At 36.5% G+C, this 12,826-nt stretch overlaps 1 protein-coding gene across 7 annotated transcripts in view; it reads right to left on the bottom strand.

Moving 5' to 3' along the window:
* Positions 1–1,965: 1,965 nt before the first annotated feature.
* The window catches only part of LOC143935861 (mucin-5B-like), a 63,634-nt gene continuing 52,773 nt past the window's right edge, over positions 1,966–12,826 (bottom strand). For all 7 annotated transcript variants that reach the window (XM_077460002.1, XM_077460018.1, XM_077460037.1 and 4 more), the window contains 12 exons: positions 12,110–12,229; positions 10,522–10,620; positions 10,016–10,135; positions 9,542–9,640; positions 9,116–9,235; positions 8,628–8,726; positions 7,526–7,645; positions 6,788–6,886; positions 6,558–6,677; positions 5,368–5,413; positions 4,699–4,816; positions 1,966–3,071 (listed from right to left, as the gene is read on the bottom strand). In XM_077460002.1, coding sequence (XP_077316128.1) covers positions 2,834–3,071; positions 4,699–4,816; positions 5,368–5,413; positions 6,558–6,677; positions 6,788–6,886; positions 7,526–7,645; positions 8,628–8,726; positions 9,116–9,235; positions 9,542–9,640; positions 10,016–10,135; positions 10,522–10,620; positions 12,110–12,229 — 1,398 coding nt within the window. In that variant the 3' untranslated portion in view covers positions 1,966–2,833. The remainder of the gene's footprint in view (positions 3,072–4,698; positions 4,817–5,367; positions 5,414–6,557; positions 6,678–6,787; positions 6,887–7,525; positions 7,646–8,627; positions 8,727–9,115; positions 9,236–9,541; positions 9,641–10,015; positions 10,136–10,521; positions 10,621–12,109; positions 12,230–12,826) is intronic.

Below are 12,826 nucleotides of genomic sequence, written 5' to 3'. Positions count from 1 at the left end.
GTATTTATATTGCATATTATAAATTATGCAACTCAACTTTAGATGGCTTGCGGGTCTCAATGTATCTCTGTTCCAGTAATGTATTGTATTGTATGTTGTATTTATGGAATAAAATTAATTTTGATAACCTTTAGTGCCTCCTTGCTCTCCAGCTGTATGCTTCACTCAAAGTCCTAAACCCTTTCTCTCTTTTTGCTGGGTAAAAGCCAGGATGGAGGTACCTCTGATTTCTACTTCAGAGGCCTCATTTAAAGTCCCAAACTCTTTTCTTTTTCAAGGTATCAGAGCAGTGGGGACCCATGAGGTAAACAAGGAAGAGGGTACAAGTCAGGAAAAAAAGGGAAAATTGCAGACTGACACCCTCAGATTGCAGACTGGCACCCAATTTCTTGACTGACACCCTAATAGTTATGCCAGTAGCACAAAGGCCAACAGAAAGATAGCTATAGCCAGAAACTGTGAGGCCTACCTCCTGTCTGCTACACTGTGATGGATTCAGTGCTATCTACCTTTTCTGCACTTTTATCCAGCCTACAGGAGGGTTCATCATAGGACAGACTGTTGTCCAGAAGATATTTGAATAAAATCTGAGTTGTGAGAGATGTTTGGCCACCCTTATGTGTATTGAAAGTGTTTGCTGTCACTGGCACTCTCTGGAGCTACATAGTTACATAGTTAGTAAGGTTGAATAAAGACACCAGTCCATCCAGTTCAACCTGAGTGACAATTGTCATTATCCCTATACCTTGTCTCTCATTAAGATGTCATCTATTATTTATTATTTAAGGTACACATATATCGCTGTCAATTAATGCAGCGCTCCACACATACATCGCACACTCACATCAGTGCCTGCCTTCAAGGAGCCCACAATCCAAGGTCCCCAACTAACATTCATATACTAGGGCCAATTTTTGGACAGAAGCCAATTAACCTACAAGCATGTCTTTGGAATGTGGGAGGAAACCGGAGTACCCGGAGGAAACCCACACAGGCACAGGGAGAACATGCAAACTCCAGTCAGGTAGTGCCGTAGTTGGAATCAGAACCAGCGACCCTTTTTAGGTGAGAGTGCTACCCACTACACCACTGTGCCGCCTGAGCTCTCCCCATCTGCATCACTTTTTTTCAACCTAGTAGTCTAGTAGAGCCTATTAACAGTAGGTAGGCCGCACTGTTAATGGCATTCTCTTAAATTCTTAAATTTAGGGTAATTTGCTACTGTGTTATTTCATTGGTATCAGCAGGGTCATTCCTCCTCTCATCTCCCTAGCACATTTTGTCAAGGCCAATCACAGGGGATAAATTAAGAAATATGCAATATAATTTGTTGTAACTTTATTTCTGTGGTTGGTGAGAGAATGTAGGTTACCTTATTATTGTTTAAACTGTTTAAGGATTACTTCCCCTGCAGGGCTTACTGCCTAAATAAAGCCTATATTTCACTACTGGTGTGTTTATGAGCTGCCTAGGCCATTTAGGGGCAGGTCACCACTGGGATTGGCATGACCAAATAATTCAGCAGTTGCTTAGGCAACCATTGCTGCACTATAATAAATTATTGTTCAGTTATACTTAGCAATGGGTTTTTAATGGGGATGTTAACTCCTTGTTTCTAGTTTAAGACAATACAGACAATCAAGGTACAGTTGATGTGTGAATTTTAAAAGTATTTTTAGTAGGCTGAAATATTTTATAGCTTTATAATCAGCACCCATCTTTAATTTTAAAGGGTATAAATATTATTAATTTATTAGCTAATAATTTACTTTAATTCAGTTTAAGCTCTAGTTAACCCTTGTAGATATCGCATTAGACTTTGTGCTTTGCTCATTACATTTTGAAAATGTGAAGTTTCCTACTAAAAATATTGTATCCAGTTGTAATTGTTAAAATGTATTACTGTTATTTTTTTGGTAGAAAAATTGTTTGAAGGTATAAAGGATATAAAGAAACGCAACAAGATTATAACATGCTTAAAATATTGTTTTATTTAAATCAAATTCTATACTCCGGAGATGAAAACATTATCCTCTAGATCCAATGACCCGCAAGAAAGACTATAGACACCTATCACAATTTTCCACTCAAACAAATAAATACAGCAAAGTTCCCATCCTTAGAAACTAAATGTTTAGGAATGAAAATTTAAACAAAAATAAAAAAGTACAATCTTTATGCTCACCCATTAGTGAAATCTCGTTTTAGTTAAATAGATTTATCTAAATATATTTAGTTTGTAAACAGAATAACATTTTCTAAAAGTGACAGTATATTTGCCTTCATTTAATGAAATGCAAACATTGGACCTGAGGTTGTATTACCTAACTGTTAATCAGGGCTTTAGCAATTTAACTACACAACACATATAAAATGCCTTGTATGCTAAATCTACCAATCTAAATATTCTCTACATTTGCTTTAAGTTATTAAAATAATAATAATAAAAATAAAATCTCTCTATAGAAGAGTTGTTCAACAACTTTTTATAATGGGAAAATAGACACTAAAATAATAATATACCATAGACGCTGTATGCAAGGATGAAAGGATACTTGCTGTGTCAAAGTTTATGATAGGAAGCACAATTTATATTAAAGCAAAGCTTGTTTAAAAAACAACCCAGCAATACTTAGAAGTCCCATGCCATATTTAAAATGGAAGGGCAGTTGGAGACTTCGTTGAAGAGATGTTGGCAGTGAGGAAGCAAAGCAGGGCCCAGTGGTAGAGGGTAATCTCCAGAGTATGTAGATGTTGGTTAATATTTGGTTATAGTTCATATTTTAAAAGTTCTCTTTCATCTGTATACGTGTATCTGTACTCAGGTCATTGTTCAGTTGATTTTTTGCTGCTGTTGTTCCTGATTGACTTGTTGCTGTTCTTCCTGTGATGTGGAGGTTTGACTGTCCTTATCACATTCTGTGGTGGTACAACCACACTCTTCAGCGTAGAGGTAGGTGTAAACAGTACTTGTTTTATCCAGACATTTCAGATTCACTTGCTTCTTGCTTGTTTTTACGTCCTGACAACAGCTACACTTGTGTTCCATTTTGTTAGATTTAGCAGAGTACCTGAAAAGATCAAATTGTGAGACTGTGAGTAATAATTCTTTTTAGAGAGACCATGGCATATCTTGTCATATAATGGGTAGGAAAATAAACAACTACTAGTGGTCCTAAGGATAAAGCCAATGGGTGTGTAAAATTAATCCATAGAGGAAATGTCATTTTCTCATCTTTTGGCAACAGCAGCGGAATTATAACCAAAAAGTCTGTGTACCATGTGCTATTTTGTGAAGTACTATTTTGTCTATACCTGGTTCACTCATGATGTTTAACAGCTTATGCTGTATATAAAGTAATTAAACATGACAGAGAAGATTCATGTATAAAGTCAATGACTAAAGGAAGGCAACAGAGCCTACATTGACTCCACTGTTCGATTTTATCATTTATAGTATATCTAAACCCAAGAGGAAAAATTTCATGTTTGATATCTTCCAGTCCTTAGAAGTTGTGACTGCATTGGTTTTGTAAGTTTTTTTTTTCACCTTCCAGTTAAACTCTTCCTGCTATTTTTTTTGTGAAAACCCACTCACTAAGGGCTAGTTTACACTTGCTTCAAAACATGGCTTCAGACATGCTTTGTTAAAGCTGTCTGAACACCAGTCAAAGCCACATCACTAAATAAAATGGTTAGCTTACAATCCTGTTTACACCTTGCTTTTGCTTGGTGCTTTGATGAGGCTTCAATGAGGCTTTGGTGGGGCTTCGATGAGACTTCGGTGAAGCTTCGATGGGGCTTTGGTGGGGCTTTGAAGACGCTTTGAAGCACCACTAAAGCTACATGGGTCATACTTTTTGAAGCAAAGCCGAAACTAAGCAAAGCAAATGCAAGGTGTAAACAGGACTGTAATCTAATCATTTTATGTAGTGACAGGAGCTTTGACTAGCATTCAGAGAGATTTAACAATGCTTGTCCGAAGCCTTGTTTTGAAGCAAGTGTAAACTAGCAGTTAATGTGTGTTGAAGCCGAAGCAAGTGTAAATAAGCCCTTACTGTACTGCATCTACACTATAGTGGTACAGTGTTTTCACTCTAGGACAACAGCTGTTAGCCCCTGTACACACGGTCGGAGATTTTGCCAACCAAATCTGTCGGATTTTGTCCGTCGGATCTTGTCCGAAACTGTTGCATACACACGGTCGGACAAAGTTGGCGAAAAATCCAATTTTTCAGAACGTGATGACGTAATTTAGTTACGATGGGACTGCGTGGCAGTTGGTCTGATCAAAATGCTCTACACATGATCGGATTAGGTCTGACCGGCCCAGTTGGTCGGGAAATATTTCCAACATGTTGGAAAATTGGGTCCGACAGAGATTCAGACGGAATCAGTCCGATGCATACCACACACAGTCGGATTATCCGACGACATGGTCCGATAGGACACATTCCGACGGATTCTCCGACCGTGTGTACAAGGCTTCAGAGTTTATATATACATTAACTTTATCAGCCAGAGAAGTCCTGTTTTACTCTGAATGGAAGCATGAATACTATATTTGAAACAATAGCAGCACAGCTAAATGGTCTGGTTTACCTCTATAGGGTAAAGATTTTAAGGTCTTGATTGATTTCCAACAATGATAGTATACATTACTAATTGAAAATTAAAATCAAAACAACAATTTCTTACATGGATGATGTCATACAGCCTCCACCACAGTATGAAAGCTCCACAACTTCATCTGATTCACAAGTTCCAGACTTGATTTTACGAGATTGTTTTTGAACCTGGCATCCTTTTAGAGCACCTGCAAAGAAAATGATCAAGAAGTTACTTATAGCGAAATTATCACAGCAGTGATTAAAAGGATAAATAACACTTGGAATGCTAAGAATCACTTAATAGCGGTGATATGAATGTCAAATTTTTTTTTAAATAGAGTTATCTTTTGATGGGAGGCAAATAGTGGCTTACAGTATAAGGCTTATATCAAATCAAATACCTTTCCTAAACACTGCTTGAAATGTTTGAGATATCCATTGATATTAAATAACTTTAATTTGATGCTGGAGATTTTCAAATGATCATCTGATAACTACATAGTATTTTACTATTAAGTATAACAAAAGTTAAACCACTAAAACTGAAAGAAATGTTCATTGTACATTTTGGTGTATTTTACTCAACAGATAAGCAAAATTAAGCCTGGGTCGCTGGTTCAAAACCTATGTTTTGAACCCAACACCTGTCACGTGTTAGGTGCAGAGATCTTTCCATTTTCTGTTTTGTTCCCGGAAAATGCCATCTGCCTGTTCACATTTAGTAGATTCTACCCATTCCAACAAGTAAGATACTTACTTTCACAAGTCTTGCAGCAACCATCTTCTGTGGTCCTGATTGTACCCTGCAGGATAAAAACATAGAGGACAAATTACTATTGTGTCACTTAGAAAGTGTTGACTTTCTTGTACAGTCCCAATCAAACAATCTAGGGATATCAGACAAGTTTAGAATGCATTGAGAAAAAAGAACAGTGCAAAAGATTTACTCTTCAGTATGTTTAAGTGTGGACAATAGCAAGATACACACCACATAAAGTCTTTAACATGATCCATACAAGCTTATGTTCATAAACTCTGCAATTTGGAGGTGAATGAGCCATTATCAGAACCCATGGAAATGCATTTGAAGATTTCCAATAGAAGTGGCATAAACTACAAGAAAAGAGTGTCTGCTTGAAGTGCTATAGTAAAGTGGTCAATTATAGGCAATGGGGGTTATTTACGAAAGGCAAATCCACTTTGCACTGCAAGTGCACTTAAAAGTGCAGTTGCTCTAAATCTAAGGGGTAGATCTGACATGAGATGAAGCTCTGCTGATTTTATCATCCAATCGTGCAAGCTAAAATGCTGTTTTTTATTTTCCTTGAATGTCCCCCTCAGATCTTCAGCGACTTCCCTCCCAAGAGCACTTGGAGTGCAAAGTGGATTTTCTTTTAATAAATAGCCCCCAATTTGTCACAAAGAACTGTTATCGGATCTATGAATAGGTCACTCTTACAAAAGCCTGATTTATTTTTACCTTTATTGGTAAGACTAGTGCAGTTCACAGTTTAAATCTGAACTGCATCCATTAAGAAAGTTCAATGTCATGAAATATCTCAGAAAATGTAACACCATGTTAATTTGTTACATTTTCCTATCTGCAATTCATTTCCTAGAATTGGCTCTAGCCAAACTGTCCAGCCGGAGAATGGTAATACAGGCACTGGTCTGAGGATGGAATTAAAGCAAAGTTCAGGCTGAAAAAAAATTGAAGTCAGCAGCTACAAATACTACAGCTGCTGATGTTTAAAATAAGGACACTTATCAGTCCAGAGCGCCGCAATGTCCTCACCCGAAGCTGACCCGGACTGTCTCCTTGGCATCTTCAGTAAGGGAATCAGGAGGTGAAGCCTTGCGGCTTCACCTCCTGATTCCCAGGGCCGGACATGGCATAGATTTTTATGGTAAACTGTTAAAAATAGTACACATTACATGAATACTAACCTCCAAACAGTCTTTAGGATTGAAAGCTGGGCATGTTCTGGTCACTTCTTTCATATCAAGGGAGCTGGTACAAACATGTGAGACACATTTGTCTTCTGGTGACACGTACACCTCGCCAGGCTAGAAAAAAATACAAATAACTACTATAACATGTTCACAGACAAAATTAAGGTTTTTCCCTTAGATACATATGGCTGAAATAGATTATATATATATATTAACGGGTTTACCTTCAGGATTCGTGTAGAGTTGTCCGACAGTGTCATAACACATTCAACTTTTACACACATTCCACAGCACTTTTCTGGTGTTGTCTCATATTTGTAGCCCTGCAAGAGTAACAATTATACAGTTCAGCCTGCTAACCTCAAATATATTGACAGAGATTGAATTAAAGATTTTTAATTGTTTGTACATAGAATTAAAGATTTTTAATTGTTTGTACATAGTTTAATTTGCTTGCATCCTTTGTGGATATGTTTTCTAGGACAATGAACATTCTGGTCGAAATAATTATCGCAAAGAGTAGATTCGATTGTCAGGCTCCTATATAGACCTTAAAAAAAAAAATTCTTATTGCTTTCCCTATTTTCTTTCCCCCTAATACCCATCCATTGTAACAAACCTGCAAACTGATCATTACATAAACAGTAGAGAGAATTTTCAGGCTGCTTTGAGCATATTTTGCATTCACACCGACTTGTATGTAGATGTAAATCAGCTCAAACTTCCAATGCAGCTTTACTGGCTTTTTAATGAAATACATTTTACATCAGAATTTCTGTGTAGAAAGGCACCATGGAGGATGCTCCAACACCAGCAGGTCTTCTCCAAGATCAATGAATTACAGACAAAAGAAAGTGGCGTGGACTAGTGTAGTACAGCAGGGTCTGGATGAAAATCTGAATTACTCAGTGGAAGGCCTGTGACACCAACTAGAAATTGCTTTTAGCAGGAAAAAAACCTACCAGTGGACAGTCTTCAATTGGACAAGCTCTTCTGATTTCTGTTGGGTTGAACTGATCATCGATAATTTCACACTCATATTTGACACATGGTTGATCAGGTGGGCTCCATGTTTCGTGAGGCTAGAAAAGAACATTATGTATGTAAATAAAAAGTAGAAATCTCAGACAGTGAAATGTAATTTTCAGCGTTGTAGTGCTATCAGATAGACATGTGTAGAACAAAAACATTTTTTTTTGTTTATTTCTATTTGTTAGTTACATAAATTTGTTTCATTAAATTCCTTTAATCTGTTTAATTCATTTTCGGAATTTGCTTTGTTTATTTCTATTCAAATCAATTAGAATTCTCTGAATTCAAATAGCTTTCGATTCAATTCAGAATAGTTTTCAAATTCGAATCATTTTCAAATCAATTTAGAATAGTTTTCGAATCAATTTAGAATAATTTTAGAATTCGAATAGTTTTCCATTTTCCAAAGTGACTAAAATAGAATAGAAAATAAAGGAATAGAATGGAAAAAAATATAATAAAATAGTGAGCTCACTGCTCCTTCACCGCTCCAAAGAAGCTGCTGGCAGGACTTTTTCTGATGCCCCGCCAGTGCAATGCTCCAGTGTGAAAGCCCGTGAATGGAGCAGCTATTTTAGGGAGGTTTGCAGGCGCTATTTTTAACGTTATAGCGCCTGCAAAATGCTCCAGTGTGAAAGGGGTCTGAATTCCTTCCCACATTTCATCTCACTGCATGCCTCCACCCAGGGCCAGCTTTAAAATAGAGCAAAAGGGCATCTTCCCCTTGAACCCACACTGTATGCAGTTGATACGTGGATTCAGAAGGACCCAAAAAAATGTTTGCTGAGGGTCCAATCAATATTAAAGATGGCCCTGTCTCCACTGACCAGTGTAGCACTTTTTTGAATGCTGCAGATGCCAAATAATTAAAAATATGTTTTGTAAATCTGTGTTTTCAGGTGTCTGCATAGAACTCGAGGTCAAGAATAGAAATAAGACATATAGCACCAGAATTGTCGATTTTACTCTAGGTGCAAGGGATGTAATACTTATTATATTAATACATATTGGCATTAATTCATCAGGCTGTACCTGCAAAATCTTTGTAGTGTTGTCCTTCAGTTTCATAACACAAGACACCTGTATGCATTTACCACAGCATTGGCCTTCAATGTTCTCATATTTGTAGCCCTGAGAAAAAAGGAAACATTTATTAATATAAGCAATACACTGCTTTAGCATGAAAATGGCACATAATAAAGCTGGACTAACTGTTTTTCTGAAAAGTCAACCCCAATTCTTTATTTTTTGCAGATAGCAGTTCCTGCACAACAAATGACCTCAAAAATATTTTAGAAATATTTTTTTCTTATATTCCCAACTTTATATTATATTATATATTATATTGCTGTCCCTGTTTTCTTTGCCCCTAATGCCCTCCCATTGTTACAAACGTATGTAGGTATAGCAGAGATAGAAAATTGAAATAAGAAGAGTTGTACCCCCTATAGAAATTCAATTGAAATGTATAATTTAGACTAAAATTATTTTATTATTTTATATTAAGTATATAAACCTACCTGTGGACAGTCTTCAATTGGACAAGCTCTTCTTATTTCTGTCGGGTTGAACTGATCATCAATAATTTCACACTCATATTTGACACATGGTTGATCGGGTGGGCTCCATGTTTCATGAGGCTAGAAAGGAACATTATGTATGTAAATAAAAAGTAGAAATCTCAGACACAAAAAAAAAATAGTGAAATGTAATTTTCAGCTTTGTAGATAGACATGTGTAGAATGAAAAAAAATGTATTGTTTATTTCAATTTGTTAGTTACACAAATTTGTTTCGTTAAATCCCTTTAATCTGTTTAATTCATTTTCGGAATTTGTTTTGTTTATTTGTATTCAAATCGATTAGAATTCTCTGAATTCTAATAGCTTTTAAATCAATTTAGAATAGTTTTTAAATTCAAATAGTTTTCCATTTTCCAAAATGTACCTGCAAAATCTTTGTAGTGTTGTCCTTCAGTTTCATAACACAAGACACCTGTACACATTTACCACAGCATTGGCCTTCAATGTTCTCATATTTGTAGCCCTAAGAAAAAGGAAACATTTATTAATATAAGCAATACACTGCTTTAGCATGAAAATGGCACATAATAAAGCTGGACTAACTGTTTTTCTGAAAAGTCAACCCCAATTCTTTATTTTTTGCAGATAGCAGTTTCTGCACAACAAATGACCTCAAAACTATTTTTGATTTTTTTTTCTTATATTCCCAACTTGATATTGCTTTCCCTGTTTTCTTTGCCCCTAATTCCCTCCCATTGTTACAAATGTATGTTTTAAACATAAGTAAAGCAGAGATGGAAAACTGAATTACTCAGTAGAAGAGTTGTACCCCCTGTAGAAATTCAAGTGAAATCTATCAATTAGACTAAAATTATTTTTAATAAGTATATAAACCTACTTGTGGACAGTCTTCCATTGGACAAGCTCTTCTGATTTCTGTTGGATTTAACTGGTCATCGATAATTTCGCACTCATATGTCACACATGGTTGATCAGGTGGGCTCCATTTTTCACCAGGCTGTTTTTTTTCAAACAAAAAAGAATATTTTTTATATAAAAAAATAAATTTAGAAACCTTAGATACATGAATATTAAATTTCAAATTGTATTCTCAGGCAAATTTAAAATTGAGAATAAAGTGTCCCAGTTTAGTTCCTTCCCACATTTTATCATACAACAAACCTCCACACTGGATGCAATTTAAGAATTTTGTGATTGCTACACATCATATAATTTAAAATGCTTTCAAATGTCTGCACAGATAATGAAGTTTAGGAAGGCTGCTGCATGGATGATGGAATCCCAGAAATGACTCAAGACATATAGCACCAGAATTGTCATCTATGCTTAGGTGTCACTGATACAGCACCTATTATGATATGGCTAATCTGCATTGATTCATACCTTCAAAATCTTTGTAGTATTATCCTTCAGTTTCATTACACAAGCCACCTGTATACATTTGCCACAGCATTCTCCTTCAGCCATCTCATACTTGGCTCCCTAAAAGAAAAAAGACAATAATCAGTATTTAAATCAGTACAAATATATTTAAAACCTCATTATTTCCAGAGTGTGGCTTTGCTAATTAAAATCGTAAAAAAATCTTGGTATTACTTGCAGCAATGGAAATCCTTCTCCCGGAATATTTTAATCAGTTTTGACACTTCCAGGTAGGATGGATGCTTGCTCATCTCCTGCCAATACACACACATACCTATTGGCTAGTAAAGCAGCCTCTCATACTGATGGGCCAATAGGAATTTGTAGTAGGTGGAAGGTAGTGGAACTTTTTTGGGTTTTCATGGGACTTTTGTTGGCTGTGCAAATGGACAAACTTTCCGGCAACAAAATTCCAATGGAGCAAAGTCCGATCGTGTGTGCAGAAAACCATAGGACTTTTGTACAAAGTACAAACGCGCATGCTCAGAACCAATGCAAAAGATCAGACAACAATACAGACGCTGACCAAAGGTGGCGGTAAAGAGCAGAAAAGCCATGTGATTTGGTGAAAGTTGCCTGAAAAAGTCCTGCCATTTGTATGCAATACAAGTTCAGGGCCGACGCCCTTTGTACAAAAATCCAAGGGAATGTTTGTACAAAGTCCTATCATGTGTATGAGGCTTTAGAATGTCCTGACATCTATCCATAGCTTCAGCAGCAGGGAAAAATCATATAGGCCTGTTCAAGCATATTTGGGTGTCTGAATTCTATAACTGCTTATATAGCTTTTGTGGATGGATTCACTTTAAAGAGCTTTTTTAATCAACAAATAAATTGAATCAGTAAGCTACTAATGCTATACAGTAAACATTGTATTAAGTCAGAAAGCACACACAGAGCTATAGAGGATCCGTAGGGCTGAACACTGAACATCATATTCAGAAGAAAGTCAAATGCAGTATCAGGTGCTACTGAATTGTTTTGACTGGCCCTTGAGTTGCTCAACAGGTCTTCTAACAATTTATGGGGTTCTTCGAGCTGTTACATATTTTACATCGACATTCTGGCCAAATATCATTTTCCATGCTTTGTTTAAAGCATGTTATTACTCTCCCTGTTTTGGTTAATCCCTAATGTCCTCCCCTACAAATCTCAAAATTTAACAACAAGCGGCTTTGACTGCCTTTGGGTGGCTGCTGCATTCATATGCAGCCCAAAGTCAAAATCCTGTACAGATGAGCTGTAACTTCCACTTTTTATGCTTTCTGCATTGCTAATTATATTCCAACCTCCAGGATACAGCCTGAGTGATGGCTGTGAGAAACTTCTTAGTAGTGGAATGTTTTTTACATCAGGTTTTCTGTATGAGAGAGGCTGCATGGAAGGTACTTTAGCATCACTGGCAGGTGTATATAATGATATTCAAGTTCCAAATGAAAACATCATGGATTAGTGCCTTACAGAAATGTTAGGATGAAAAAAAATACTTAATAAGAGGGTCATTATCCTTGTATACTTGTTCTACCTTTCATATAAAAATAAAACTTACCAGTGGACACTCCTCACTTGGACAAGATGTTGGGATTTCCGTAGGAATGAACTGGCCCTCAGTAATTTCGCACTTATATTTGGTACATGGTTCATTGGATGGGCTCCATGTTTCACCAGGCTAAAATGTTTCAAAGAAAAGAACAATATTTATATGAATAAAACGTAGGAACCTCAGATACAAGCAACAAAATGTACAATATAATTTGCAGAGGTGTAGTTATTAGCTTTGCAATCAGTGTGGCTAATTTGGTCCTGAAGATAGGGAGTCTCAATTCAGTTGTTTATCACATTTCATCCCACTAAAAGCCCTCCTCTTGGATTTTGTTTTGGGCTTTTATGAATGCTATGATTGATATATTATTTAACATATATTGAGTGCTGGATTATATCTAGCGATCAAGTAAAGCACATCAGTTTTATGCTATCTTACTCAACAGGGGAAAACTGAGACCTTCAGCCTAGAGGGCAAACACAATCGAGTATTCCTTTCATGACAGGGCAGATTTGTATGGGCAAAAGAAAGTGTAGCATGTAAAATGTGCCATGTGCCAGAGGACATGTTTTATTGTGGCACATCTTTTTGCATCTTCCAGCATCATCTTTCTTTGCAACACTTTGCATTCAGCCACATGATATCCCAAAATTGCAAACAAAGCTGGTGGTGGAAGACTTATTTTTCCTAGACACTGTTATCATGGGTCTTAATGGAGAGCAG

Source organism: Lithobates pipiens, unplaced genomic scaffold, assembly GCF_037356315.1.
Source record: "Lithobates pipiens isolate NorthernLeopardFrog02 unplaced genomic scaffold, aLitPip1_a1.2 Scaffold_10, whole genome shotgun sequence".
In the NCBI taxonomy this organism is placed as follows: domain Eukaryota; kingdom Metazoa; phylum Chordata; class Amphibia; order Anura; family Ranidae; genus Lithobates; species Lithobates pipiens.
Note: the sequence above shows the minus strand (reverse complement) of the source record. Positions and strands in the feature narration are given on the sequence as shown.